At 36.5% G+C, this 26,965-nt stretch overlaps 1 protein-coding gene across 4 annotated transcripts in view; it reads left to right on the top strand.

Annotated features, from left to right (window-relative positions):
• DCAF17 (DDB1 and CUL4 associated factor 17) overlaps nt 1-26,965 on the top strand; it is a 72,973-nt gene that overhangs the window by 7,839 nt on the left and 38,169 nt on the right. For 3 of the 4 annotated variants that reach the window (XM_036917798.2, XM_036917799.2, XM_036917800.2), the window contains 6 exons: nt 5,112-5,202; nt 7,732-7,868; nt 8,504-8,582; nt 9,327-9,416; nt 11,544-11,648; nt 11,939-12,044. In XM_036917798.2, the coding sequence (XP_036773693.2) occupies nt 5,112-5,202; nt 7,732-7,868; nt 8,504-8,582; nt 9,327-9,416; nt 11,544-11,648; nt 11,939-12,044 (608 nt within the window). Of the gene's footprint in view, nt 1-5,111; nt 5,203-7,731; nt 7,869-8,503; nt 8,583-9,326; nt 9,417-11,520; nt 11,649-11,938; nt 12,045-26,965 lie in introns of all 4 variants that reach the window. The other variant, XM_057503914.1, reaches the window with a different exon arrangement.

Below are 26,965 nucleotides of genomic sequence, written 5' to 3'. Positions count from 1 at the left end.
TTTGTGTCCTAGTATGTGGTCTATTCTGGAGAATGTTCCATGTGCACTTGAGAAGAATGTGTATCCTGTTGCTTTTGGATGTAGAGTTCTGTAGATGTCTATTAGGTCCATCTGTTCTAATGTGTTGTTCAGTGTCTCTGTGTCCTTACTTATTTTCTGTCTGGTGGATCTGTCCTTTGGAGTGAGTGGTGTGTTGAAGTCTCCCAGAATGAATGCATTGCATTCTATTTCCTCCTTTAGTTCTGTTAATATTTGTTTCAGGTATGTTGGTGCTCCTGTATTGGGTGCATATATATTTATAATGGTTATATCCTCTTGATGGACTGAGCCCTTTATCATTGTGTAATGTCCTTCTTTGTCTTTTGTTACTTTCTTTATTTTGAAGTCTGTTTTGTCTGATACCAGAATTGCAACACCTGCTTTCTTCTCTCTGTTGTTTGCTTGAAATATCTTTTTCCATCCCTTGACTTTAAGTCTGTGCGTGTCTTTGGGTTTGAGGTGAGTCTCTTGTAAGCAGCATATGGATGGATCTTGCTTTTTTATCCATTCTATTAGTCTGTGTCTTTTGATTGGTGCATTCAGTCCATTTACATTTCGAGTGATTATTTAAAGGTATGAATTTATTGCCATTGCAGGCTTTAAGTTTGTGGTTACCAAAGGTTTAGGGTTAGCTTCTTTACTATCTTACTGTCTAAGTTAACTCGCTTGTTGAGCTATTATAAACGCGGTCTGATGATTCTTTATTTCTCTCCCTTCTTATTCCTCCTCCTCCCTTCTTCATATGTTGGGTGTTTTGTTATGTGCTCTTTTTAGGAGTGCTCCCATCTAGAGCAATCCCTGTAGGATGCCCCGTAGAGGTGGTTTGTGGGAGGCAAATTCCCTCAACTTTTGCTTGTCTGTGAATTGTTTAATCCCTCCTTCATATTTAAATGATATTCATGCTGGATACAGTAGTCTTGGTTCGAGGCCCTTCTGTTTCATTGCATTAAGTATATCATGCCATTCTCTTCTGGCCTGTAGGGTTTCTGTTGAGAAGTCTGATGATAGCCTGATGGGTTTTCCTTTGTAGGTAACCTTTTTTTTCTCTCTGGCTTCCTGTAATACTTTGTCCTTGTCTTTGATCTTTGCCATTTTAATTATTATGTGTCTTGGTGTTGCCCTCCTTGGATCCCTTGTCATGGGAGTTCTGTGTACCTCTGTGGTCTGAGAGGCCATTTCTTCCCCTAGTTTGGGGAAATTTTCAGCAATTATTTCTTCAAAGACATTTTCTATCCCCTTTTCTCTCTCTACTTCTTCTGGAATACCTATGATTCTTATATTGTTCCTTTTCGACTGGTCACTCAGCTCTCTTAAAATTCTTTCATTCCTGGAGATCCTTTTATCTCTCTCTGCATCAGCTTCTCTGCGTTCCTGTTCTCTGTTTTCTAGTCCATTAATGGTCTCTTGCATCTCGTCCATTCTGTTTTGAAGTCCTTCCAGAGCTTGTTTTATTTCTGAATTCTCCTTCCTTAGTTCTTGCATATTTCTCTGCAAGTCCATCAGCATGGTTATGACTTTTGTTTTGAATTCTTTTTCAGGAAGACTGGCTAAATCTATCTCCCCAGATTCCTTCTCACGGGAAGATGTAGCAGATGCTGAAGCTGTCTGGGTTAGTCTTGTCTGGATCATATTTTTTTGCCTTTTCATGTTGACAGGTGCTATTGACTGTCAGCTGGGAGGGCCAAAATTTTCACTTGCTCCTGGCCTTTCTTTACTGGGACAACTGCGACCCCTAGTGGTTTGTGTTGGGTAATTGCGTGTAGACTGGGTCTTTGTGTCTTGCCTGGCCGGAAGGGAGAAATTTCCCTTTCTGTGGGCGGAATTTGTCTCAGGCTGCTTCTCTGCTTTTGCAGCGCCCGGTGGGGTAATGGATGGGGGGGCTGCTTGACTGTTTGCCTCCGTGAGGGTTCTCAGAGCTGTTGCCCAGGGGGTTAGTGCGCCCGGTTTTCCCTGTAATTTCCAGCTGCTGTACTGTGACCTGGGTTGTTTCCGTCAAGCTGTTAAGTCCCTGTCCCTTTAAGACTTTCAAAAAGCCCCCGCTTTTCTTTGTCACAGGGGCATCAGCTTCAGCACCCGCTCAGAGGTCTTACTCCCTGTTCCCCCAGTATCCAGGGCCCCCTGGGCACGTACTGTGTCTGCGCTCTGGCCCGGATGGCTGGGGCTGGGTGTTCAGCAGTCCTGGGCTCCGTCTCCCTCCCGCTCTGCCTATTGTTCTCCCGCCGGGAGCTGGGGGGAGGGGCGCTCGGGTCCCGCCGGGCCGGGGCTTGTATCTTACCCCTTTCACCAGTCGCTGGGTTCTCGCTGGTGTAGCTGCAGTCTGGCCACTGTCCTGCATCTTCTGGTCTCTCTTTTAGGGCTAGTTGTGTTTGTTGTATTTTCAAAAGTATATATGTTTTTGGGAGGAGATTCCCACTGTCCTACTCACGCCTCCATGTTGGCTCCGCCTCTGTAATACCACTCTTTATCCCCAGTAATTTTACTTTTCAAAGTCTGCTTTTCCTGAAATTAATATAATGACGGTAGCTTGCTTTTGGTTAATATTTGAATGGTATATAGTTCTCCATCCCTTTACTTTTAATCTACCTGTGTCTTTTAAATGGGTGTCTTGTAGACAACATATATGAGTCTTGTTTTTTTCGTCCACTCTAACAGTCTCTTTTAGTAGATGTATTTAGACCATTCATATTTAAAGGGATTATTGTTATAGTTGGTTTAATACCTCCCATATTTGTAACTGTTTTCTGTTCATTGTGTTTGTTATGTTTCATTTTTTTGTCTTTCATTCTTCCGCCTTCACTGCTCTTGAGTATTTTATGATTTCATTTTCTCTCCACGTCAGCATACTTCTTTTAAAAATTTTATAGTGGTTGCCTTAGAACTCACAGTATACATTTACAACCAATTTAAGTCACTTTTAAGTAATGTACCTCTTCATGGGTAATGCAGGTATCTTAAAACAGTATTTCTGATACCTCCCTCCTGCCTTTTATAATATTGCTGTCATTATTTTAACTTATCCATAAGCTATAATCACTGAATATCTTGTTGCTGTTATTATTATGAAAAATTTTTATTTGTTGCATCAATTAAGATGCAGAAAAATAAAGGGCTTTATTTTGCCTTCATGTATTGTTTCCCTAATGCTCCTCTTTTCTTTGAGATCTGTATTACTGACTTGTATCATTTTTCTTTTCTCTGAAGAACTTCTTTGAACATTCCTTGTAAGGCAGGTTCACTGGCAATGCACTCCCTCAATTTTGTTTGTCTATTTCTCCTCAGCTGGACTTTGGACACAGAATTTTAGGTTGATGTGGGGTTTTTGTCCATCACTTTAAATATTTCACTCCACTCTCTACTTGCTTACACGGTTTCTGAAGGAAGTCCAGTGTGATTCTCATCCTGTTGCTATACAGGTCAGGTACTTTTTCCCTCTCGTTTCTTTCAAGATGTTCTCTTTGTTTTTGATTTTCTACAGTTTAGAATTAGATATTCCAAAGTACAGATTTTTTTGTATTTATCCTGCTTTGTGTTCTGTAAACTTCCTGGATTTATAGGTTGGGGTCTCATTAATTCTGAAAGTTAATTTCTCAGCCATTATTATTTCAAGTATTCTTTTGTTCTCTCTTCTCCTTCTGGCATTCTCATTATGTATACATTACACCTCTTCGAATTGTCCCACAGTTCTTGGATATTGTGTTCCACTTTTTTCATTCTTTCTAGTTTGGGAAGTTTCTGTTGAAATATTTTAAAGCTCACTGATTCTTTCCATGGCTGTGATCCAGTCTACTGATGAATCCATCAAAGACATTCTTCCTTTGTATTATGGTGTTTTTTTATTTCTAGCATTTCCTATTGATTTTTTCTTAGGATTTTAATGTCTATGCTTAATTACCATTCTATTCTTGCATGTTGTCACTTTTTACATTAGAGTCCTTAGCATATTAATCTTAGTTATTTTAAGTTCTCAAATAATTCTAAAATCCTCACCATATTTGAGTCTGGTTCTGGTACTTGTCTTTTCAGTCTTTGTGTTTTGCATTTTGGCATGCCTTGTCATTTCTTGTTGAAAGTTGTTTGTGATGTATTAGATAAAAGGAATTGTGATAAGCAGGTCTTGAGAGTGAGGTTTTATGTTTATCTGGCTAGGAGTGAGGCTGTGTTTATGTTTGCTATAGTTGTAGGTGTCAAAGGTTACAATTTCGCCTGGTGTCCTTGTTTTGTCTTCCCAGTACTGTCTCTAGTGGCTTGCTCCTGGTAGGCTGTGTTTCTTGGTATCCATCTATCTCTCCAGTTTCACTGGCAGTGGTCTGCCCTGTCATCTCAATTTGTGATGGAAGACTTGCTGGTTTTCAGTTTGTTCATCTTTTTTGTTGTTGTGAGGACAGGTGTGATGATTTCTAAGCTCTTGACATGTTGGACCAGAAACCAGAAGTTAGAGATGATAGTTTTTTAGGTAGTATTTGAGATTTGTTCTGACCTGAGGAGACCTCCCCCAGCAATCTTTTTCTGGTTCTCTCTGTTAAATTGGCCAGCTTACAGTTTAGCCTATTTGGCCAATTAATCTAAAAATCTCTTCTCGTTTGCCTTTCACCACAACCTCTGCTGGTTTTGAGAGTGCCCTTAGGCTAGAACCTCTCCATAGTCTGTTGCAAATGAAGTCAGCTCCTCTGGGAAGAAACTAGGGGCTCTCTGCTTTTTGACAAAATCTTCATGCCAAGGTCTAGAGCTGGTGGTGGTAGGGATCAATGGCATGCTTCTGAGTGACTGTCCTACTCTAAAAGTTGAGCACTCGTAGTTGGGGTAGACATTAGCCTCAGATTTTCTTGCCTTTCTCAACATGCTAGCCTTATAGTATTATGATCTGTTTTAATTTATTATATTTTTCAGATTTCTTTTCTTTGAATGTGTATTATGAATTTTGCGATCAGAAAGGAAATGTCAACACTTAGTTAAGAAAGTAGAAAGCAAAGTAGACAAGTTGTATTTTGGTATTCCAAATCTCTGAATAGAGAAAAATCACTCAAATCTGACTATTTTGTCACTTATCAAGAATAATTTTTTTTTTTCCCCAGTGTTGCATCAGAGCCAAGAAAACTTTATGAAATGCCAAAATGTTCCAGATCAGAAAAAATAGAAGATGCTTTATTATGGGAATGCCCAGTGGTAAGATTTGTTTCTAGAGCATTTCTTTCTAAAGCATTTGTAGCCTAGAAGAGCTGGTTATTGTGAATATATAGTATAAAGGAATAAAACATATCATAATGATTCCTGGATCTTGAATCAAGAAGAGAGTATGTCTTTTGATTATCAATTTTCCTCATGAAAATTGAAGAGATTTTTAGATTTTTAAAATTCAATACCATTTATAAATCTTGAAAACTAAAAAAAGTTATAAGGTGATTAAAAGTGTTATAAGCAATATAAACTAGTTTATAATTATTCTTAGTGTTTAAAAGATCACTTTACTTAATATACTGAAACAAAATATTTATTTACACAGCAGTTAATGTTATGTGGCTTTTTGAAAGTGGATTCTCATGAGTTTCCTCCATGAATCTTGTTAGGAAAAAAATATGACAAAAACAAAACCTAAAATAATAGGGTAATCTTGATCAATCAGACCAGGATTGCCCTGTTGTGTGTTTTTCAGAACCCTGTTGTTTTTTTTCATAAGATGTTAGTATCTTATACTTGTTTGAGGAGTTGGGAGAACTGGGTGGTAGACAAAATAGTTTGGGATATTCTGAGTTTGGGATATACTTGTTTGTATTTATTCATATTTACATATTTATAGAATTATTTTTCAAAGCCTTTAATATTAGTAATACTTATACCTATGTGCACGGTGATTGTCAAACCATTTTCTCAAACTCTTGATCACAGAACTTTCTTTTTTGAGGTATATTTCTAAATGTTAGTCTTTGGTGGAATCAGTGTTCTAAGAAATGTACTTAGAAAATACTGCAACAAATCTGACTTTTTTTTTTAGGAAAAATTGAACTCAGAATATGTAATTAAAAGTAGTGTTTAAAGGATATGAGGCTATGCTTTGCATTTACTATGGAACTTTTTTTTTAAAGACTTGTGTGTACATAAAATTGTAGTTTTCTGGAGCTGCTGCTTTTTTTGTCCCTGGATGCTTATTCACTCTTCATAGAAGGTACTTTTTTAAAAATCAGAAAGCTTTGAATCTATGTTTTTTCCCCAAATCCTTCCTGAGAGCTAAAAATAACTGTTGGGCTCCCCATATGTAAAGCCTTTTAATCCATTTTCATTGGTGGGGTCAAGAGGATGATAGATTTCTTAATTGAGAAAAGTTTTGAAGACACCACTACAAAACAACAGAAATTTAGAACAATCCTGCAAAAATTAAGTTTCTAATTCCTATTCTCACTTCTGTTTAAACATTTTGTTCTCATTTGAAGTGAAGCAAGATTTTCCATTAAGAAAGACTAGGAAGTGTATTTTATTACTGTTAACATACTGATGTGAAACTACATTTAAATTAGCATCCCTTTCTAGATGATGTGTGAAATACAACTTTTTTAGTTTAGGAAAATAACTCAAACTTATTATATATGCTACTTCAAATTCTTTTTTTTAATAGGCAAGGTGTAAATAGTACATTTAAAACTTTAAAAATCTCCATGAGATGATTCTTATGTAAGACACCATAGAATAAAATTATTTACATTGTTGCCTATAATTTTAGTGTAAGGCTTCCAGTTAATAAGCTTAAACACACACACTAAATGAAGAAATTTGAAAAAGCTTATTTCTTTCCCTAACATTTGAAAGAAAAGACAAATCTTTAGGAGTACATATGAAATAACTATGTCTTCATTCTTTTCTATTTACTTTTCAGCCTAAACAAACACTAGAATAATTTCAACTTCCCTATTCTTAACCTTTCTCTGAGAGCTTCTTTTTTATTCTACAAATAAAAAATGGATCCCTTTGCTTCTCTTTCTCTTCCTGCCTTAGACTTCCACCTTGTGGCATCTCCTCACCGGCAGGTACATCTACACAGCTATTCACCCCATTTTTGGGGGGTGATTCATCGGTGACAGAGGTTATCTTTAAAACCAGGTCCAAAAAAAAAAAAAAAAAAAAAAAAAAAAACCAGGTCCACCTTCCTTTCTTCTTTGGCTGCCGTGATTCTGGATTTTAGCATTTCACTTGGGGTTAGAGTAGAGTCACAGTGAATAATGGAGTAATTTGATCTTTTGCCATTTTGACATCTATCAAAAAGAAAGCAAATCTTGGAATAAAGAAATACCTGTTCTAGTGATGCCTTTTGATTGATTTTGCTATTATACATTGTTTTAAGAACTTATTGTTGTTATCATCATTATCACAGGGGCATCAATAGTAGTACTCCTATTACGGTTGTTATTGTGATGATGATGATTGGCTCACATTTGTTGAATGTTTAATAATAATTAATAAGTAATAAAATTATTTTGAGTAGTGTTAAGCAGTTTATGTGAATAAAATCATTTAATAAGTTGATGATGAAATAATTATCCACTTTTGTCTTTCCTTGTCTTAATTCTTTACTTGTGCATTTAATACTTCTTTGGTTTACTTATTTGACTATTTCTTTAAGGATTTAGCTATTCTCCTTGAACATAGATTACTACAGACTGCTCATGACCAAGCAGTTTCCTTTTTTTACCTCATTTTTTTTAGGGAGAAATGCTTCCCAATCCATCAGATTATGAATCCTCACTTATAGCACTGACCGCTCATAATTGGCTACTTCGCATATCAGCAACTACAGGAAAAATCCTTGAGAAAATATATCTTGCTTCATATTGCAAATTCAGGTATTACCTGTGAGTTTATTCTTCAAATTTTAGTATAGAAATTTGAGACTTGTGGTCTGGAAATTTCAAGCTTTTTTTTTTTTAAAGTTTTCCATTGTGTACCTGGATCTCAATTTATAAACTTACTCTTTTTCTCCATTAATTTGAAGATTTGAGGCTAGCGCCCCTTTAGCATTTATCTTTGTATTCCTCAGAAGTAACTAACCTATACACAAATACCCTTTTAAAAAAAATTTCCTTTCTACAAATAGTATTTTATATGTAGGATGCAGTTTATGGTAGACTTTCCTGAAGGCTAGTCTGTTTTGGTTAAATTAATCTGCCTCATAGAATCTAAGAACTATTATTTAAACAGTAGTTTTGTACATTAGGTATAAAATTTTTGGAGTGAATATGTGCATGCAAAATGTGAAAGTCACATTTTTAATGCTTTCTATAACTTCTATTTTAAAGCAGGAATTTTCTAAGTTTTGAATACTATTAGATCAAACAATGTTAGTTACTGAGACTCTAGAAAGATTAAAATTATATATAATTTTTAGAGTAAAAAACTCTTATAAAATATCTATTATATTTTTATTTTAAGTATTAGAAAACTAACTCAAATGAATAAACTTCTCTTCATTATTTAAAAGATACTTGAGCTGGGACACTCCTCAAGAAGTCATTGCAGTCAAGTCAGCTCAGAACAAAGGCTCAGCATCGGCCCGGCAGGTAGACATCTTTATCCAATCAATAAAATGAAGAATTTGTTTCCAGAGCAATTTGTCTGCAAATATGTTGTGAAAGAGCTACTTATCTTTAATTTCTGAAGCATGCTATAAAAGTTGTTTGCCACAAACTTAAGAAATTCCCTTCAAGCCACTCTGGGGAAGTACAACAGATTATTTTACATTCCATAGCAGAAAGAAATTGACTAAGCCTGTTCTTCATAGTAAGGGAGTTATCTTCAACAGAGAAACCACTCAAGCTTTAATTGTTGACATTTTTTTTTCTCCTGTCATATAGACATGTCAGTTTAATGCTTCTTTCAAATGTTATGACCATAATAACTATATGTATGTCTTTCATTTAGGCTCTTTATTTTTGAATTCTAGTTTATAATGAAAGTTACATAATAATATAATACATAGTCTATTATGTTAATTTGTATTCATATAATAGAAAATATCTTAAATCGTATTTTATAAAATATAGTTTGTTATGCAGTATACAAAATATGTTGTACACTATATGAAATATATTTTGTTGCTAAGAAATGTTTATTATGTTTACTTTTATAGATTGTGTGTATGCATGTGTATGTCTAAAGGGCTAAAGGTTTAGTGGACATATTTTGAGCATGTATGCCTTCCAATTTAAGTAACTTTGCAATGTAGATGGATGTTTTCAACTCATGAAAACAATGTTTCTGAAATATTTTTGAGAGCTGCCTGTAATTTTAGTCTTTCCTTTTAGGCAGGCATTCAGCAGCCTGTTTTGCTGTACCTTGCGGTATTCCATGTTCTACCTTTTTCACTCATAGGAATTTTGGAGATCAACAAAAATGTAAGAACTCATTTCTGACTTAATTGCAATATTAATTTTTTGACAATAGGATGTAATATCATCATTTAATTATTTGTTTATAAGGTGTTTTGATTAGAATTGATCCCCTGACTATAAAAACCTTGCTGCTCTGACTTTTTTCATGTCAAAATACATGAGAACATTTGACTTGGAAAGAGCTTTTAATCATCCCTTCATCTTCTGCATGTTTTTATGCCTCTCAAGTAGGTGGTGTTGAATATCTGTGGTCATTAACAAACCACTATTTTATAAATTTATGAAGTGAATAAGGTATTTTTTTCAGAAGAAATGTTCCAAAGCTTATTAAAATGATCGTTAAAGGAAGGTGGAAAACTGCAACAAAATGCCCCATCTTAATTGTAAGATATAGACCTAAAATTTATGATATATAAATAAGCTTTATAATTAAATATGTAAATTTTCTAACTCATTGAGTTTTGGATTTTATCATTGCCATTATTTTTTATTTTTGTGGCAGTTATATGGAAGGAAGGTAAGAACATACTTCCTTTGAGTAAAAGAATCAGTGGTCTTCTACTCTTCTTTAAAAAGTTATTTAGTCTGTAGATATGTTGTTTATTGGTCTGCTCTGCCTTCTGTTCTGGTCTAACCTTTATTTAAACTCATAAAGTATTATTGAGGCCAGATCTTGAGGGTCCACTAATATTCATTAGCAAACAAGATGAATGTATTTAGAAAGTTTTATATAAACAATATACTAAAGTGCATAAAGGTTAACATCATATTAAGTCCTTATAAATTATTCTGTGCTGGGTATTTTGAGTATTGTACAACATTGTAACATATAATATATTAAACTAGGAAGTTAAGCAGCTACAAATCCTAAAGGTAGTAAATGGAGAAGTTAGAATTTGAACTTAGATTTGACTCCAAAAGTACAAATGGAATTTTAAAATAGAGTGGCTACTTTATTATAGCACTCATTGTTTGAAAATATGTTTGAATTACGTAAGTCCTCCTTTTCAAAGTGAGGAACAAACATCAGAGAATAAAAAGTCATGGGCTAATCAAGATCAAAGCAAACCATAATTATCCTTCTAAGAGATGACAAAAAACAACTTAGGAATTTAGTCGTTCTTTTTGTGCTTGTGGATCAAGTAATTGTGTACACTTGTCTACAACAGCAATGCACACTTAGCAAAGTTACAAGTTACTTCTATTTATTCTTAACATGTCCAAGATAATCATTTGAGGGATTTGTTTTTTATTATGATTATTTGGAATTGAAGCATATCTTTCATTTACCATGCATAAGACTACCCAAGGGCCAGGCTCAGAATGTATTTTAAGCTATTTATTGAGGTAGTAAATCTTAACTAAGTAATTTGTCTTGAGTAAAAAATAAAAACAGATTTTCACTAATATCTACTTGTTTCTTCCATTGCTATGGATATTTGTCTGTTTTGGCTTTTGTTAAATATTAAAATAGGCACAGAATCAAGTTCTTTCTCAAAGCTCTGTAGAGAGTCATGACGGGACCCAGTGTGTAGAACAGAAACAGAAATGGAACAATAAGCCAGAGCTTTACTCAGTGTTAGCAAGGCTAGATGTCTTTCTGAATGTTTGGTCTTTAACATGTTTGGTTTTTCTTATGACTAAAAAGTCAGACAGTATTAGATATTCAAAGAACAAAGTAATGATAAAATTTCTCATTTGATTCCTTTCTTAGATCCAATCTTTTCATCTATCCTCTTTATTTTAGCATAAAGAATGGGTTCCTATGTTTACTGTATCATGCATAATCTCCATGGTAGAATTAGATGGACTCAGTGTATACCTGTGTCATGAAGAATAGAATTTGTTATTAAAACATAGTGTTATTAGAACTATAAAGCAAATGAGTGCTGCTGCATCATTTTGAGGGGTATGTGCTATACTCTCATTAGTGTTCCAGTTTGAGACTCCAGTACCTTCCCACCCTAATGACATCTTAGCCTGAAGTTTCCAGATTGTAATTAAGTTACAGTGCTAGGCAGGGGTGTTGTAGTGGTGACCTGATTATTAAGCAAATGCATGAACCACTGTGAAAACTCAGAGGATTGGCCCTCTGGTCTTTTCTCAGGTGATATCTACCTTTCCCCTCAGATTTTCGGGAATGTTACAGATGCTACCTTGTCTCATGGAATACTCATTGTGATGTACAGCTCAGGACTGGTCAGACTCTATAGCTTCCAAGCCATCACTGAGCAGGTAGGGAAAACTGAAATTTACTGTGTTGTAATTAATGTGAGATATTGACTAAGGTACAATTTTTTTTAGTGAGACGCTTTTAGACTAAGACACTGTGGATTTAAACTCTACAAAACTGTACAAATGCAGAAAGACAAAGTAATCTTTGAAAGAGGGGTGGGAATGTATACAGAAAGGTCCTTAATAAAGACATTTTCTCTGTTGTAAACATGTGAATTTGATTTTTTCTCTCTCCAGAAAGCAAATAAGTAGATGCTAAATCCACCATTTTTGTTTTGTTTTGTTTTTAGTTCATGCAACAGAGACTTGACTTAGGGTATGCCTGCAGATGGGGTGGGACTACTGGAACTGTAGGAGAGGCTCCTTTTGGCATTCCTTGTAATATTAAAATCACAGGTATGCTACTATATAGTATTTTTTTTTTACCTTAAAAAATAAGTGGTCACATAAATAGTTATTAATTATAATTAATTGAATGTCTTTCTCCTAATTATAAATTCATTTTACTCCTATACAGCATATTCCTTGCTACTGAATAAATGTTAACAAAAATCTGTCATTGAACTGAAGGCCTTGGGATGCTAGGTTATTTTGGCCAGAGATCAGTGACCTTTACCTTTCTGGTCTTGATTTCCTTTCCTGCAGTATGATGAATTGCAACAAATGATAACTTGTTCACTCCCTTATAACTTAATATTTTACAATTCTTTGAAACTCATGCACCTCTAAGAAAGGCATTTTCCTAGGAAAATATAATTACCATGCCATCTGAGCATAGAGCTTAGACACAGAGAGAACCTCCCAATGTACTTAAAGACTGACAAAGCACAAAAAAGAAAATTATACATAATTCTATAAATATAATAAATTGTTTTATATTTAGCTTATCAAACTTAAGTTTAATAAAAAAGAAATCAACCATTAAAATTCAGCAGTGTATATTAAAAGAAAAAAACCACGACTGACCAGAGTTTATCTCAAGAATACAAGGTGATTTAATGTTTGCAAGTAGGTAGAAAAATCACATGAGTAAATAAAAAAAGAAAATATATTTTGTTATTCTAATATCTGTTTTTCTTTGTTCTTAATTCCTTAAGGGTCACTTACTGTCATGTTAAAAGCATTTCCTTTGATTTCCAACCAATAAACATCATATTTTTAAGTAAAATTCCAAAGGTTTTTCTAATACAAGCAGAATAAGACAAGAATTTTTCCTATCATTCTTATTTAACATTATATCATCAACAGATCAAGAAACAAAAGATTTAATTGTTGGAAAAAAGTAAATGCTCTTTTTAGTAGTAAATAACATAGAGTAAATATGTAAATGACAGTACTAAATACTAGAAAAGCTCCTGAAATAATTCAACATACCCAGTTGTTATCCAAGAAGTTCAAAATAAATATTTTTAAAACTATTCAAGTTTTTAAATGCCTTAGACAAGCTGAGTTAGGCAATTTTGTGAAAACTCAGCCCCAGCACACCACAGAAATCTAAGAATTTTAAAACTATAGGCCCAGGGGTAACTAAAATGAGTTACTTTTAAAAGAGTTTGCTGAAATGGTAGCATTGTTCTTGTTGAAATGCAGAAAATAATTCAGTAAAACAAAGAATAGGGTGATAAAGTACATAGAGCCTGAAGTATTGTGCTGTAGTTTAAGGACCTTTTCATAGAAAGATGGGATTTGGCATCAGAATCTTTGCTATTAGAGTGAAACTCCACTACTAACTAGTAGTGTGATAGTGGCAAATGACTTAACCTCTCTAGGCCTCACTTTTCTCAACTTTAAAATAAGAATGTTTGAAAATATGATCTGTGAAATCACTTTATTGCAAAATAATATAATTCAATGATTTTTGGACATTTGGCTAAGAAAAGTAGCTTGCTTATATTGGAAACCTTTTTCAAACTGTAGAGTGAAATCCTATGCATTTCTCCAAATTTGTTTTTCAGGACAGTTAAGGTCTATACAAAATAATATTCATTTTAACTTTAAATAACTTTTTTTTTTTTTGTAGATAATTATTTTTTATTGAAGGGTAGTTGACACACAGTATTACATTACATTAGTTTCAGGTGTACAACATAGTGATTCAACATTTATATACATGATAATTCTAGGTACCAGCTATCACCATACCAAGTTGTTACAATATTTTGACTATATTCCTTATGCTATACATTACATCCCGGTTACTTATTTATTTTACAATTGGAAGTGTGTACTTTTTTTTTTTTGTTTGTTTGTTTGTTTGTGAGGGCATCTCTCATATTTATTGATCAAATGGTTGTTAACAACAGTAAAATTCTGTATAGGGGAGTCAATGCTCAATGCACAATCATTAATCCACCCCAAGCCTAATTTTCGTCAGTCTCCAATCTTCTGAGGCATAACAAACAACTTCTTACATGGAGAACAAATTCTTACATAGTGAATAAGTTACATGGTGAACAGTACAAGGGCAGTCATCACAGAAACTTTTGGTTTTGCTCATGCATTATGAACTATAAACAGTCAGTTCAAATGTGAATACACATTTGATTTTTATACTTGATTTATATGTGGATACCACATTTCTCTCTTTATTATTATTATTTTTAATAAAATGCTGAAGTGGTAGGTAGATACAAGATAAAGGTAGAAAACATAGTTTAGTGTTGTAAGAGAGCAAATGTAGATGATCAAGTGTGTACCTGTAGACTATGTGTTAATCCAAGCTAGACAAGGGCAATAAAACATCCACGTATGCAGAAGATTTCTCTCAGAACAGGGGGGGTGAGGTTCTAAGCCTCACCTCTGTTGATCCCCAATTTCTCACCTGATGACACCCCTGCGACTGTGCCTGTCTTAGGTTGTTCCTCCCTTGAGGAATCTTACCCGTCTCTGGCTAACCAGTCATCTTCTGGGGCCATACAGGGAAATGTGAAGTTGGTAAGTGAGAGAGAAGCCTTATTGTTTGAAATGGTTAGCTTTTTATTTCTTTGCATATTTATGCCCTGTAGCTTCTATGCCCAGCATTGCTCTTGAGGTATCTTTACCACTTGGAAGAATTATGATACTCGGTAAATTCGATCTGAGGCACAAATTCTATTTAAAGGTTGTAATTAGGAAGGAAGAAGAAAAACTATAGAAGTAGCAGGCAGAAGAAAACCTGGGAAGATTGATTATTTCTTTGACATATCTTCTTGTAGAGTAACTTCAGCATGTATAGGTTTTAAGCTACTACTTAAATTGCGCACACACATTAACATAATAGGAGTATAGTTACATAACCAAAGCATACCTGTAATGACCAGCCATCTCCAGTGAAACCAAGAAAACCAGTTAGGCACCTTAGGCATTTGTGAAAACTTATCTATGATATGGTGGATATTGTCCAACTGAACTTGAACAGTCTGAGAGAAATCAGACAAATTAAAACAACCCATTCCTGGGGAATGTTCACATCCCTTATGTTCTTTTAACAGTAAATAGTCTGTAGTTGTAAGATTTTGGAGCGCTACAATTTGCACTTCTCCTAATTCTTGATTGAGTTCCAACAGTATAGATCCAGTCAAATTTGTTGTTTTACTGTATGCACAGGCCAGCTTAGATATCTCCTTCCTCATTCCCATGGCAAGTCCAGGAACTGGTGGGATGAGTGCATCTAGAGCTGTAGCAGTGCGTGGATCTTTGTTGGGGTTTTTTGATGATCATCTTCTGGCATGAGTCTTCCAGAGAGTGCTGATGTTGGAAGTTCTTTTTCATATCGTATCTTAGTTCATTTTCGGGGTAGTCCAATTAGGCTTTGATCCTCTGTATAAACACAAACCGACCCGTTGCCTACACTTTTATATGCCCTTTATACTCCTGTGTAGAACTCATTGGAGGTTACCACACAGGAACTGCCCTTTTTTTTTTTTTTGGTATTACTAATCTACACTTACATGACGAATATTATGTTTACTAGGCTCTCCCCTATACCAGGTCCCCCCTATAAACCCCTTTACAGTCACTGTCCATCAGCATAGCAAAATGTTGTAGAATCACTACTTGCCTTCTCTGTGTTGTACAGCCCTCCCTTCTCTCCCACCCCCCCATGCATGCGAATCTTAATACCCCCCTACTTCTCCCCCCCCCATCCCTCCCTACCCACCCATCCTACCCAGTCCCTTTCCCTTTGGTACCTGTTAGTCCATTCTTGGGTTCTGTGATTCTGCTGCTGTTTTGTTCCTTCAGTTTTTCCTTTGTTCTTATATTCCACAGATAAGTGAAATCATTTGGTATTTCTCTTTCTCTGCTTGGCTTGTTTCACTGAGCATAATACCCTCCAGCTCCATCCATGTTGCTGCAAATGGTAGGATTTGCCCTTTTCTTATGGCTGAGTAGTATTCCATTGTGTATATGTACCACATCTTCTTTATCCATTCATCTATTGATGGACATTTAGGTTCCTTCCAATTCTTGGCTATTGTAAATAGTGCTGCGATAAACATAGGGGTGCACTGATCTTTCTCATACTTGATTGCTGCATTCTTAGGGTAAATTCCTAGGAGTGCAATTCCTGGGTCAAATGGTAAGTCTGTTTTGAGCATTTTGATGTACCTCCATACTGCTTTCCACAATGGTTGAACTAACTTACATTCCCACCAGCAGTGTAGGAGGGTTCCCCTTTCTCCACAGCCTCGCCAACATTTGTTGTTGTTTGTCTTTTGGATGGCAGCCATCCTTACTGGTGTGAGGTGATACCTCATTGTAGTTTTAATTTGCATTTCTCTGATAATTAGCGATGTGGAGCATCTTTTCATGTGTCTGTTGGCCATCTGTATTTCTTTTTTGGAGAACCGTCTGTTCAGTTCCTCTGCCCATTTTTTAATTGGGTTATTTGTTTTTTGTTTGTTGAGGTGTGTGAGCTCTTTATATATTCTGGATGTCAAGCCTTTATTGGATGTGTCATTTTCAAAGATATTCTCCCATACTGTAGGGTTCCTTTTTGTTCTACTGATGGTGTCTTTTGCTGTACAGAAGCTTTTCAGCTTAATATAGTCCCACTTGTTCATTTTTGCTGTTGTTTTCCTTGCCCGGGGAGATGTGTTCAAGAAGAGGTCACTCATGTTCATGTCTAAGAGGTTTTTGCCTATGTTTTCTTCCAAGAGTTTAATGGTTTCATGACTTACATTCAGGTCTTTGATCCATTTTGAGTTTACTTTTGTATATGGGGTTAGACAATGGTCCAGTTTCATTCTCCTAAATGTAGCTGTCCAGTTTTGCCAGCACCATCTGTTGAAGAGACTGTCATTTCACCATTGTATGTCCATGGCTCCTTTACCAATATTAATTGACCATATATGTCTGGGTTAATGTCTGGATTCTCTAGTCTGTTCCATTGGTCTGTGGCTCTGCTCTTGTGCCAGTACCAAATTGTCTTGATTACTATGGCTTTATAGTAGAGCTTGAAGTTGGGGAGTGAGATCCCCCCTACTTTATTCTTCTTTCTCAGGATTGCTTTGGCTATTCGGGGTCTTTGGTGTTTCCATATGAATTTTTGAATTATTTGTTCCAGTTCATTGAAGAATGTTGCTGGTAGTTTCATAGGGATTGCATCAAATCTGTATATTGCTTTGGGCAGGATGGCCATTTTGACGATATTAATTCTTCGTAGCCACGAGTATGGGATGAGTTTCCATCTGTTAGTGTCCCCTTTAATTTCTTTTAAGAGTGACTTGTAGTTTTCAGAGTATAAGTCTTTTACTTCTTTGGTTAGGTTTATGCCTAGGTATTTTATTTTTTTTTTATGCAATTGTGAATGGAGTTGTTTTCCTGATTTCTCTTTCTGTTGGTTCATTGTTAGTGTATAGGAAAGCCACAGATTTCTGTGTATTGATTTTGTATCCTGCAACGTTGCTGTATTGCATTATCAGTTCTAGTAGTTTTGGAGTGGAGTCTTTAGGGTTTTTTATGTACGGTATCATGTCATCTGCAAATAGTGACAGTTTAACTTCTTCTTTACCCATCTGGATTCCTTGTATTGTTTTGTTTTGTCTGATTGCCGTGGCTAGGACCTCCAGTACTATGTTAAATAACAGTGGGGAGAGTGGGCATTCCTGTCTAGTTCCCGATCTCAAAGGAAATGCTTTCAGCTTCTCGCTGTTCAATATAATGTTGGCTGTGGGTTTATGACATATGGCCTTCATTATGTTGAGGTACTTGCCCTCTATTCCCATTTTGCTGAGAGTTTTTATCATGAATGGATGTTGAACTTTGTCAAATGCTTTTTCAGCATCTATGGAGATGATCATGTGGTTTTTGTCTTTCTTTTTGTTGATGTGGTGGATGATGTTGATGGACTTTCGAATGTTGTGCCATCCTTGCATCCCTGGGATGAATCCCACTTGGTCATGGTGTATGATCCTTTTGATGTTATTTTTGAATTCGGTTTGCTAATATTTTGTTGAGTATTTTTGCATCTATGTTCATCAGGGATATTGGTCTGTAGTTTTCTTTTTTGGTGGTGTCTTTGCCTGGTTTTGGTATTAGGGTGATGTTAGCTTCATAGAATGAGTTTGGGAGTATCCCCTCCTCTTCTATTTCTTGGAAAACTTTAAGGAGAATCGGTATTATGTCTTCCCTGTATGTCTGATAAAATTCCGAGGTAAATCCATCTGGCCCGGGGGTTTTGTTCTTTGGTAGTTTTTTGATTACCGCTTCAATTTCGTTGCTGGTAATTGGTCTGTTTAGATTTTCTGTTTCTTTTTGGGTCAGTCTTGGAAGGTTGTATTTTTCTAGGAAGTTGTCCATTTCTCCTAGTTTTCCCAGCTTATTAGCATATAGGTTTTCATAGTATTCTCCAATAATTCTTTGTATTTCTGCGGGGTCCGTCGTGATTTTTCCTTTCTCATTTCTGATACTGTTGATTTGTGTTGACTCTCTTTTCCTCTTAATAAGTCTGGCTGGAGGCTTATCTATTTTGTTTATTTTCTCGAAGAACCAGCTCTTGGTTTCATTGATTTTTTCTATTGTTTTATTCTTCTCAATTTTATTTATTTCTTCTCTGATGTTTATTATGTCCCTCCTTCTGCTGACGTTAGGCCTCATTTGTTCTTCTTTTTCCTATTTCGATAATTGTGACATTATACCATTCATTTGGGATTGTTCTTCCCTTTTTAAATATGCTTGGATTGCTATATACTTTCCTCTTAAGACCACTTTTGCTGTGTCCCACAGAAGTTGGGGCTTAGTGTCGTTGTTGTCATCCGTTTCCATATATTGCTGGATCTCCATTTTGATTTGGTCATTGATCCATTGATTATTTAGGAGCGTGTTGTTATGCCTCCATGTATTCGTGAGCCTCTCTGCTTTCTTTGTACAGTTTATTTCTAGTTTTATGCCTTTGTGTTCTGAAAAGTTGGTTGGTAGGATTTCAATCTTTTGGAATTTTCTGAGGCTCTTTTTGTGGCCTAGTATGTGGTCTGTTCTCGAGAATGTTCCATGTGCACCTGAGAAGAATGTATATCCTGCCGCTTTTGGATGTAGAGTTCAACAGATGTCCATTAGGTCCATCTGCTCTCCCGTGCCGTTCAGCGCTTCCGTGTCCCCACTCATTCTCTGCCCAGTGTATCTATCCTTTGGAGTGAGTGGCGTGCTGAAGTCTCCCAGAGTGAATGCACTGCAGTCTATTTCCCCCTTCAGTTCTGTTAGTATTTGTTTCACATATGCTGGTGCTCCTGCGTTGGGTGTATATATATTTAGAATGGTTATATCCTGTTGTTGGACTGAGCCCTTCATCATTATGCAGTGTCCTTCCCCATCTCTTGCTACTTTCCTTGTCCCGAAGTCTACTTTGTCTGATATTAGTACTGCAACCCCTGCTTTCTTCTCGCTGTTGTTTGCTTGAAATATGTTTTTCCATCCCTTGACATTTAGTCTGTTCATGTCTTTGGGTTTGAGGTGAGTTTCTTGTAAGCAGCATATAGATGGGTCTTGCTTTTTTATCCATTCTATTACTCTGTGTCTTTTGAGTGGTGCATTCAGCCCATTAACATTTAGGGTGAGTATTGAAAGATATGTACTTATTTCCATTGCAGGCTTTAAATTCATGGTTACCAAAGTTTCAAGGTTAGCCTCTTTAGTATCTTACTGCCTAACTTAGCTCACTTATTGAGCTGTTATATACACTGTCTGGAGATTCTTTTCTTCTCTCCCTTGTTATTCCTCCTCCTCGATTCTTCATATGTTGAGTGTTTTGTGCTGTGCTCTTTCTAGGAGTGCTCCCATCTAGAGCAGTCCCTGTAAGATGTTCTGTAGAGGTGGTTTGTGGGAAGCAAATTCCCTCAGCTTTTGTTTGTCTGGGAATTGTTTAATCCCACCATCATATTTGAATGATAGTCCTGCTGGATACAGTATCCTTGGTTCAAGGCCCTTCTGTTTCATTGCATTAAATATATCATGCCATTCTCTTCTGGCCTGTAGGGTTTCTGTCGAGAAGTCTGATGTTAGCCTGATGGGTTTTCCTTTATAGGTGACCTTTTTCTCTCTAGCTTCCTTTAAAACTCTTTCCTTGTCCTTGATCTTTGCCATTTTAACTATTGTGTGTATTGGTGTTGTCCTCCTTGGATCCTTTCTGTTGGGGTTCTGTGTATTTCCGTGGTCTGTTCGATTATTTCCTCCCCCAGTTTGGGGAAGTTTTCAGCAATTATTTCTTCTAAGATACTTTCCATCTCTTTTCATTTCTCTTCTTCTGGAACCCCTATAATACGGATAGTGTTCCTTTTGGATTGGTCACACAGTTCTCTTAATATTGTTTCATTCCTGGAGATCCTTTTATCTCTCTCTATGTCAGCTTCTATGCGTTCCTGTTCTCTGGTTTCAATTCCATCAATGGCCTCTTGCACCCTATCCATTCTGCTTATAAACCCTCCCAGAGTTTGTTTCACTTCTGTAATCTCCTTTCTGGCATCTGTGATCTCCCTCCGGACTTCATCCCATTTCTCTTGCGTATTTCTCTGCATCTCTGTCAGCATGTTTATGATTCTTATTTTGAATTCTTTGTCAGAAAGACTGGTTAGGTCTGTCTCCTTCTCTGGTGTTGTCTCTGTGATCTTTGTCTGCCTGTAGCTTTGCCTTTTCATGGTGATAGGAATAGTCTGCAGAACTGGGACGAGTGACGGCTGGAAGGACTTCCTTTCTTGTTGGTTTGTGGCCCTCCTCTCCTGGGAGAACAGCGGCCTCTAGTGGCTTGTGCTGGGTAGCTGTGCGCAGACAGGGTTTCTGCTTCCTGCCCGGCAGCTATGGAGTTTATCTCCGCTGTTGCTGTGTGCGTGGCCTGGTTCGGGCAGCTGCTCCAAAGTGGTGGAGTCTCGTTGGAGGGGGAGCGGCTGGGAGGCTATTTATCCCTGTAAGAGGCCTCCCTGCTCCCTGCAGCCCAGGGGTTAGGGTGCCCAGAGATCCCCGGATTCCCTACCTCTGGATTAAGTGTCCCGCCCTGCCCCTTTAAGACTTCCAAAAAGCACCCGCCAGAACAAAACAATGACCACACACACACAAAGAAAATTTTAAGTTAAAAAAAAAAAGGTGGCTGCTCGTTTTTCTTTGTTCTCCGGCGCCAGCCTCAGCCATCTGCTCACCGGTCTTGCTGCCCTGTTTCCCTAGTATTGGGGTCCCTATCCCTTTAAGACTTCCAGAAAGCGCTCGCCAAAACAAAACAGCAAAAAAAAAAAAAAATGGTCGCTCGCTTTTCTGGTGTCCTCCAGCGCCTGGCCTCCGGTGCCCACTCACTGTTCTTGCTGCCCTGTTTCCCTAGTATTGGAGTCCCTATCCCTTTAAGACTTCCAAAAAGCGCTCGCCAAAACAAAACAGCAAAAAAAAAAAATTGGTCGCTCACTTTTCTTATTTCCTCCGGCGCCCGGCCTCCGGTACCCGCTCATTGTCCTTGCTGCCCTGTTTCCCTAGTATCCAGGGCCCCCTGCGCACGCACTGTGTCTGCACCCTGGCCCGGATGGCTGGGGCTGGGTGTTAGGCAGACCTGGGCTTCGTCTCCCTCCCTCTCTGCCTATTCTTCTCCCGCTGGGAGTTGGGGGGATGGGCACTTGGCTCCCACCGGGCCGGGGCTTGTATCTTACCCCCTTCGCGAGCCTCTGGGTCCTCTCAGGTGCGGATGTGGTCTGGATATTGTCCTGTGTCCTCTGGTCTTTATTCTAGGAAGAGTTGTCTTTGTTATATTTTCATAGATATATGTGGTTTTGGGAGATTTCCGCTGCTCTACTCACGCTGCCATCTTCTGATCTCCTCTAAATAACTTTTTTCTTAAAGCAAGGCAATCTGTTTTTTTTAAAGAAAAATTTGGAAATAAAGGTAAATGAAATAGAAAAAATGTGAAACACTCATAGTTTCCCTGCATGGTGTCAACTGTTAACACCTTGTTGTGTTTTCTTCCTAATCTTATAATATGTATATTTCTGTATGTCTAAAGCCAAAAAAGAATCATACTGAAAATACTCTTTCAGAGGTCTCTTAAAAAAAAGATAAACTCTGTTGAGGTGTAATTTAAATGCACACATTTTACCTGCAATGTGTTTGCCAAATGTATATACTCATGAAACCACCATTAAAATCAAGATGGACTGTCTTCTCACCACTCCAAAATGTTCTCCTGTGCCCTTTCCTCTCAATTTCCTCCCCATTCTCAGCCTTAAAACCAATAGTCTACTTCTTTCACTGTAGATTAAATTTGTATTTTCTAGGGTTTTGTATCAGTGGAATCATGTAATGTGTATTTTTTTGTCTGCCTTCTTTCACACAGCACATTATTATTATTTTTATTTTGGTATCATTAATATAAATCACATGAGCAACACTGTGGTCACTAGATTCCCCCCATTACCAAATCCCACCACATACCCCATCAGTCACTGTGCATCAGCGTAGTAAGATGCTATAGAGTCAGTACTTGTCTTCTCTGTGTTATACTGCCTTCCCCATGCCCCCCCTACATTATTACGTGTGCTAATAGTAATGTCCCTTATTCCCCTTCTCCCTCCCTCGCTTCCCACTCACCCTCCCTAGCCCCTTCCCTTTGGCAACTGTTAGTCCATTCTTGGGTTCTGTGATTCTGCTGCTGTTTTGTTCCTTCAGTTTTTGCTGTGTTCTTATGCTCCACAGATGAGTGAAAACATTTGGCATTTGTCTTTCTCCACCTGGCTTATTTCACTGAACATAATACCCTCTAGCTCCATCCATGTTGTTGCAAATGGTAGTATTTGTTTTCTTCTTATGGCTGAATAATATTCCATTGTGTGTATGCACCACATCTTCCTTATTCATTCGTCTACTGATGGACACTTAGGTTGCTTCCATATCTTGGCTGTTGTAAATAGTGCTGTGATGAGCATAGGGTTTCAGATGCCTTTTTGAATCTGAAAACTTGTTTTCTTTGGGTAAATTCCTAGGAGTGGAATTCCTGGGTCAAATGGTATTTCTATTTTTAGTTTTTTGAGGAACCTTCATATTACCTTCCACAATGGTTGAACTAGTTTACATTCCCACCACCAGTGTAGGAGTGTTCCCCTTTCTCCGCATCCTCCTCAGCATTTGTTGTTCCTAATCTTTTCTGTGTTGGCCACCCTAACTGGTATGAGATGATATCTCATTGTGGTTTTAATTTGCATTTCCCTGATAATTAGTGATGCGGAGCATCTTTTCATTTGCCTGTCGGCCATCTGAATTTCTTCTTTGGAGAAGTGTCTTTGATATCCTCCGCCTATTTTTTAATAGGGTTATTTGCTTTTTGGGTGTTGAGGCGTGTGAGTTCTTTATACATTTTGGATGTTAACCATTTGTCAGGTATGTCATTTACAAATATATTCTCCCATACTGTAGGATAACTTTTTGTTGTGCTGATGCTCTCCTTTGCTATACAGAAGCATGTTAGCATGATGTAGTCCCATTTGTTCATTTTTTATTTTGTTTCCCTTGCCCAAGGAGATGCACTCAGGAAAAAGTTGCTCATGTTTATATTCAAGAGATTTTTGCCTATGTTTTCTTCCAAGATTTTTATGGTTTCATGACTTACATTCAGGTCTTTGATCCATTCTGAATTTACTTTTGTGTATGGGGTTAGACAGTAATCCAGTTTCATTCTCTTGCATGTAGCTGTCCAGTTTTGCCAACACCAGCTGTTGAAGAGGCTGTCATTTGCCCATTGTATATCCATGGCACCTCTGTCATATATTAATTGACCATATATGCTTGGGTTTATATCAGGGTTCTCTATAGTCTGTTCCATTGGTCTGTGGGTCTATTCTTGTGCCAGTACCAAATTGTCTTGATTACTGTGGCTTTGTAGTAGAGCTTGAGGTTGGGGAGCATAATACCCCCAGCTTTATTCTTCCTTCTCAGGATTGCTTTTGCTATTCAGGGTCTTTGGTGGTTCCATATGAATTTTAGAACTATTTGCTCTGGTTCATTGAAGAATGTGGTTGGTAGTTTGATAGCGATTGCATTGAACCTGTAGATTGCTTTAGGCAGGATGGCCATTTTGACAGTATTAATTCTTCCTATCCATGAGCACAGGATGTGTTTCAATTTATTGGTATATTCTTTAATTTGTCTCATGAGTGTCCTTTAGTTTTCAGAGTATAGGTCTTTCACTTCCTTGGTTAGGTTTATTTCTAGGTATTTTTTTCTTTTTGATGCAATCGTGAATGGAATTATTTTCCTGATTTCTCTTTCTGCTAGTTCATCATTAGTGTATAGGAATGCAACAGTTTTCTATTTATTCGCACAGCACATTATTTTTGAGATTCATTTCACATTGTTGCTTAAATATGTAGCCTAACCTATTTCTAAATGTTTATATATTATGAATATTAATTTCTAACTATATTATTTATTAGTTCTTGTGAAAACAAAGTTGGAGTCCTAACTCATTCTTTACACCAAAATAAATGATAGGTGGATCACATATTTTAAAATCCTGTAAGGAAACTTGAGAGAATCTTTTTATCTCAGAGTGCGGAAAACCTAAGTATGACACAAAACTCAGAGCTATAAAAGAAGGGATTGATAACTTTGGATACATAAAAATAACTTCTGCATGGCATAAAAACCAACAAAAACACACAGTATAAACCAACTGAAAACCAAACAACAAATGGGACATATTTGCAAAATATACTATAAAGGGGTAATATCTCAATATATAAAGAGTTCTCCAGGTGAATAAGAAAATGTGATAACATAACAATAAAGAAATGAGCAAAGGCTATTGTTCAAAAGAAAAGGAAATATAAATTGCTTTTAATTAGGGGAAGGCAAAGCCTAACATCACTGAGAAGAGAAATGCAAATTTAAGTCATCATAAGAAACACCTTTTCAGATTCTCAAATTCAGTAATTTAAATATCAGGGTTGGTAAAAGTATAGAAGAGACATTTTCATTTATTGTTGGTGCCCTTTTTGGAGAACAATTTTTCATTATGTATCAAAATTTTAAGTACATACACTCCTTGAACAATTCCGTGTAGAAGAATATATCCCAGATATAGTCACATATATGCAAAATGATAAGTGAACAGTTACAATGTGTTTCTAATAGTGAAAGATTGGGAACAGTGTGTACATTGATAGGTGACAGTAGCATTATTTCATTGTAACATGGATTGTTAAAAAGAAAGGAATTCTTTGCATTGGTGCAGAGCAATTTCCAATACATGTTTATTACATGATAAAAAAGAATGCAGAGCTGTGTATATAAAAAGGCTCTTTTGTGAGTGTTCATATTCATATATTAAAAAATATATATGTATATGCTTTTAGTTTGCTTGGAATACATGGAAAGACCCACAAAAACCTGATAAATGGTAGTTATCTCTGAGGGATACAGGTGAAAGACTTAGTTTTCATTATATATTTTCTGATACTTTTTGAATGTGGCTTACTTGTATATGCACATGACACATGAATTTTTAAGAAGACTTCTATACCATTTTATGGATGAACTGTAAGTTTATTTAACCAATTTACTACTTTAGACATCTAAGTTGTTTTTAATTTTCTGGATTATATAAATAATAAGAATACTCCTGTAACTTTAATGATCTTTGCCTGAAACAATTATGTCATGGGTTGCAGAATGACAGTTTTTAAAATTCTATCATTTCTTCTACCCTTAGTAACTGGCATTTTTTATAAAGAAAAACTTTGACTCATCACAAATGAGCTATAATTCCTCCTAAAATGTCAAGGTAAAAACTCCTTCCCTTTAATTACCAATATTCAGTCAGTGAGTTGGTGTAATAGTCACTTCTAATAGTGGCAAAATATTTTAGAGATAAACATATAGACACATTAAACTTGTGGATTTTTATTTATCTAATATTATATAGTTACTATCATTATTCTTGTGATATTCAAATTGTCCCAAATTTTGCCATTAAGAACTCCATTTTGACATACCCAATGATCTTGGAGAATTTCCTTGCTTTCTGGAACAATACTATCCCAGGCTTACTTTTTATTTTCCAATCCTACATCTGACAAGGAGCCATTTTAGTAGAGAACATCATTATTGACTGTGTTAGTTTCCTAGGCCTGCTCTAACACCACAAACTGGGTAGCTTTAAATGACAGAAATTTATTCTCCAACAGTTTTGGAGACAACTAGTCCAAAATCAGGGTATGGCAGGGCAATTTCCTTCTGAAGACTAGGAAAGAATCCTCCCTTGCCTCTTCTGGCTTCTGGTTGTTGCTGGCAGTCCTTGGCCTTCCGTGCTGTTTGGCAGCATGGCTCCACGACTCTGCCTGTCTTCATACAGGCTTCTGTCCTCCATGTCTTCAGATCCCTTATAAGGACACCAGCCGTGGGGATTTAAGCACACCTTCATCCAATGTGACCTCATCTTAATTTATTACATCTGCGGAGAGCCTCTTCCCAAGTAAAGTCTCATTCATAGATACTAGGGGTTAGGACTTCAGCATAGTTTTTTGAGGAACATAGTTCAGCTCATAGTAAAGACCAAGATCTAGGGCTCTTTGCAAACAGCTATCTTAGTTTTTCAAATAACAGAGCTGGGAAATTTATTGAAACAAAAATTCATTCCTATGCTTCCAATTAAACTCTTCTTTGACTTTGTATTTCTTTTGACTTCTACTGAACTTCTTGATTCCTAATAAAATTTTGTCCTATAAAGTATATGATAGTCTTAAAATTGCCATATCAGTACTACTACTGAAAACTAACGTACACAGTGAAAATTAGAATATCTCTGTGGATACTTTTTTCCTTAGTGTACATCCCAGTAAGTGTACTATCAGAGTATCAGAGTATGTGTTCAAAGATTA

The sequence above is a fragment of the Manis pentadactyla genome, chromosome 6, assembly GCF_030020395.1.
Source record: "Manis pentadactyla isolate mManPen7 chromosome 6, mManPen7.hap1, whole genome shotgun sequence".
NCBI classification, from domain to species: domain Eukaryota; kingdom Metazoa; phylum Chordata; class Mammalia; order Pholidota; family Manidae; genus Manis; species Manis pentadactyla.
The sequence above is the reverse complement of the archived record's forward strand: the minus strand, read 5'-3'. Positions and strand labels throughout refer to the sequence as shown.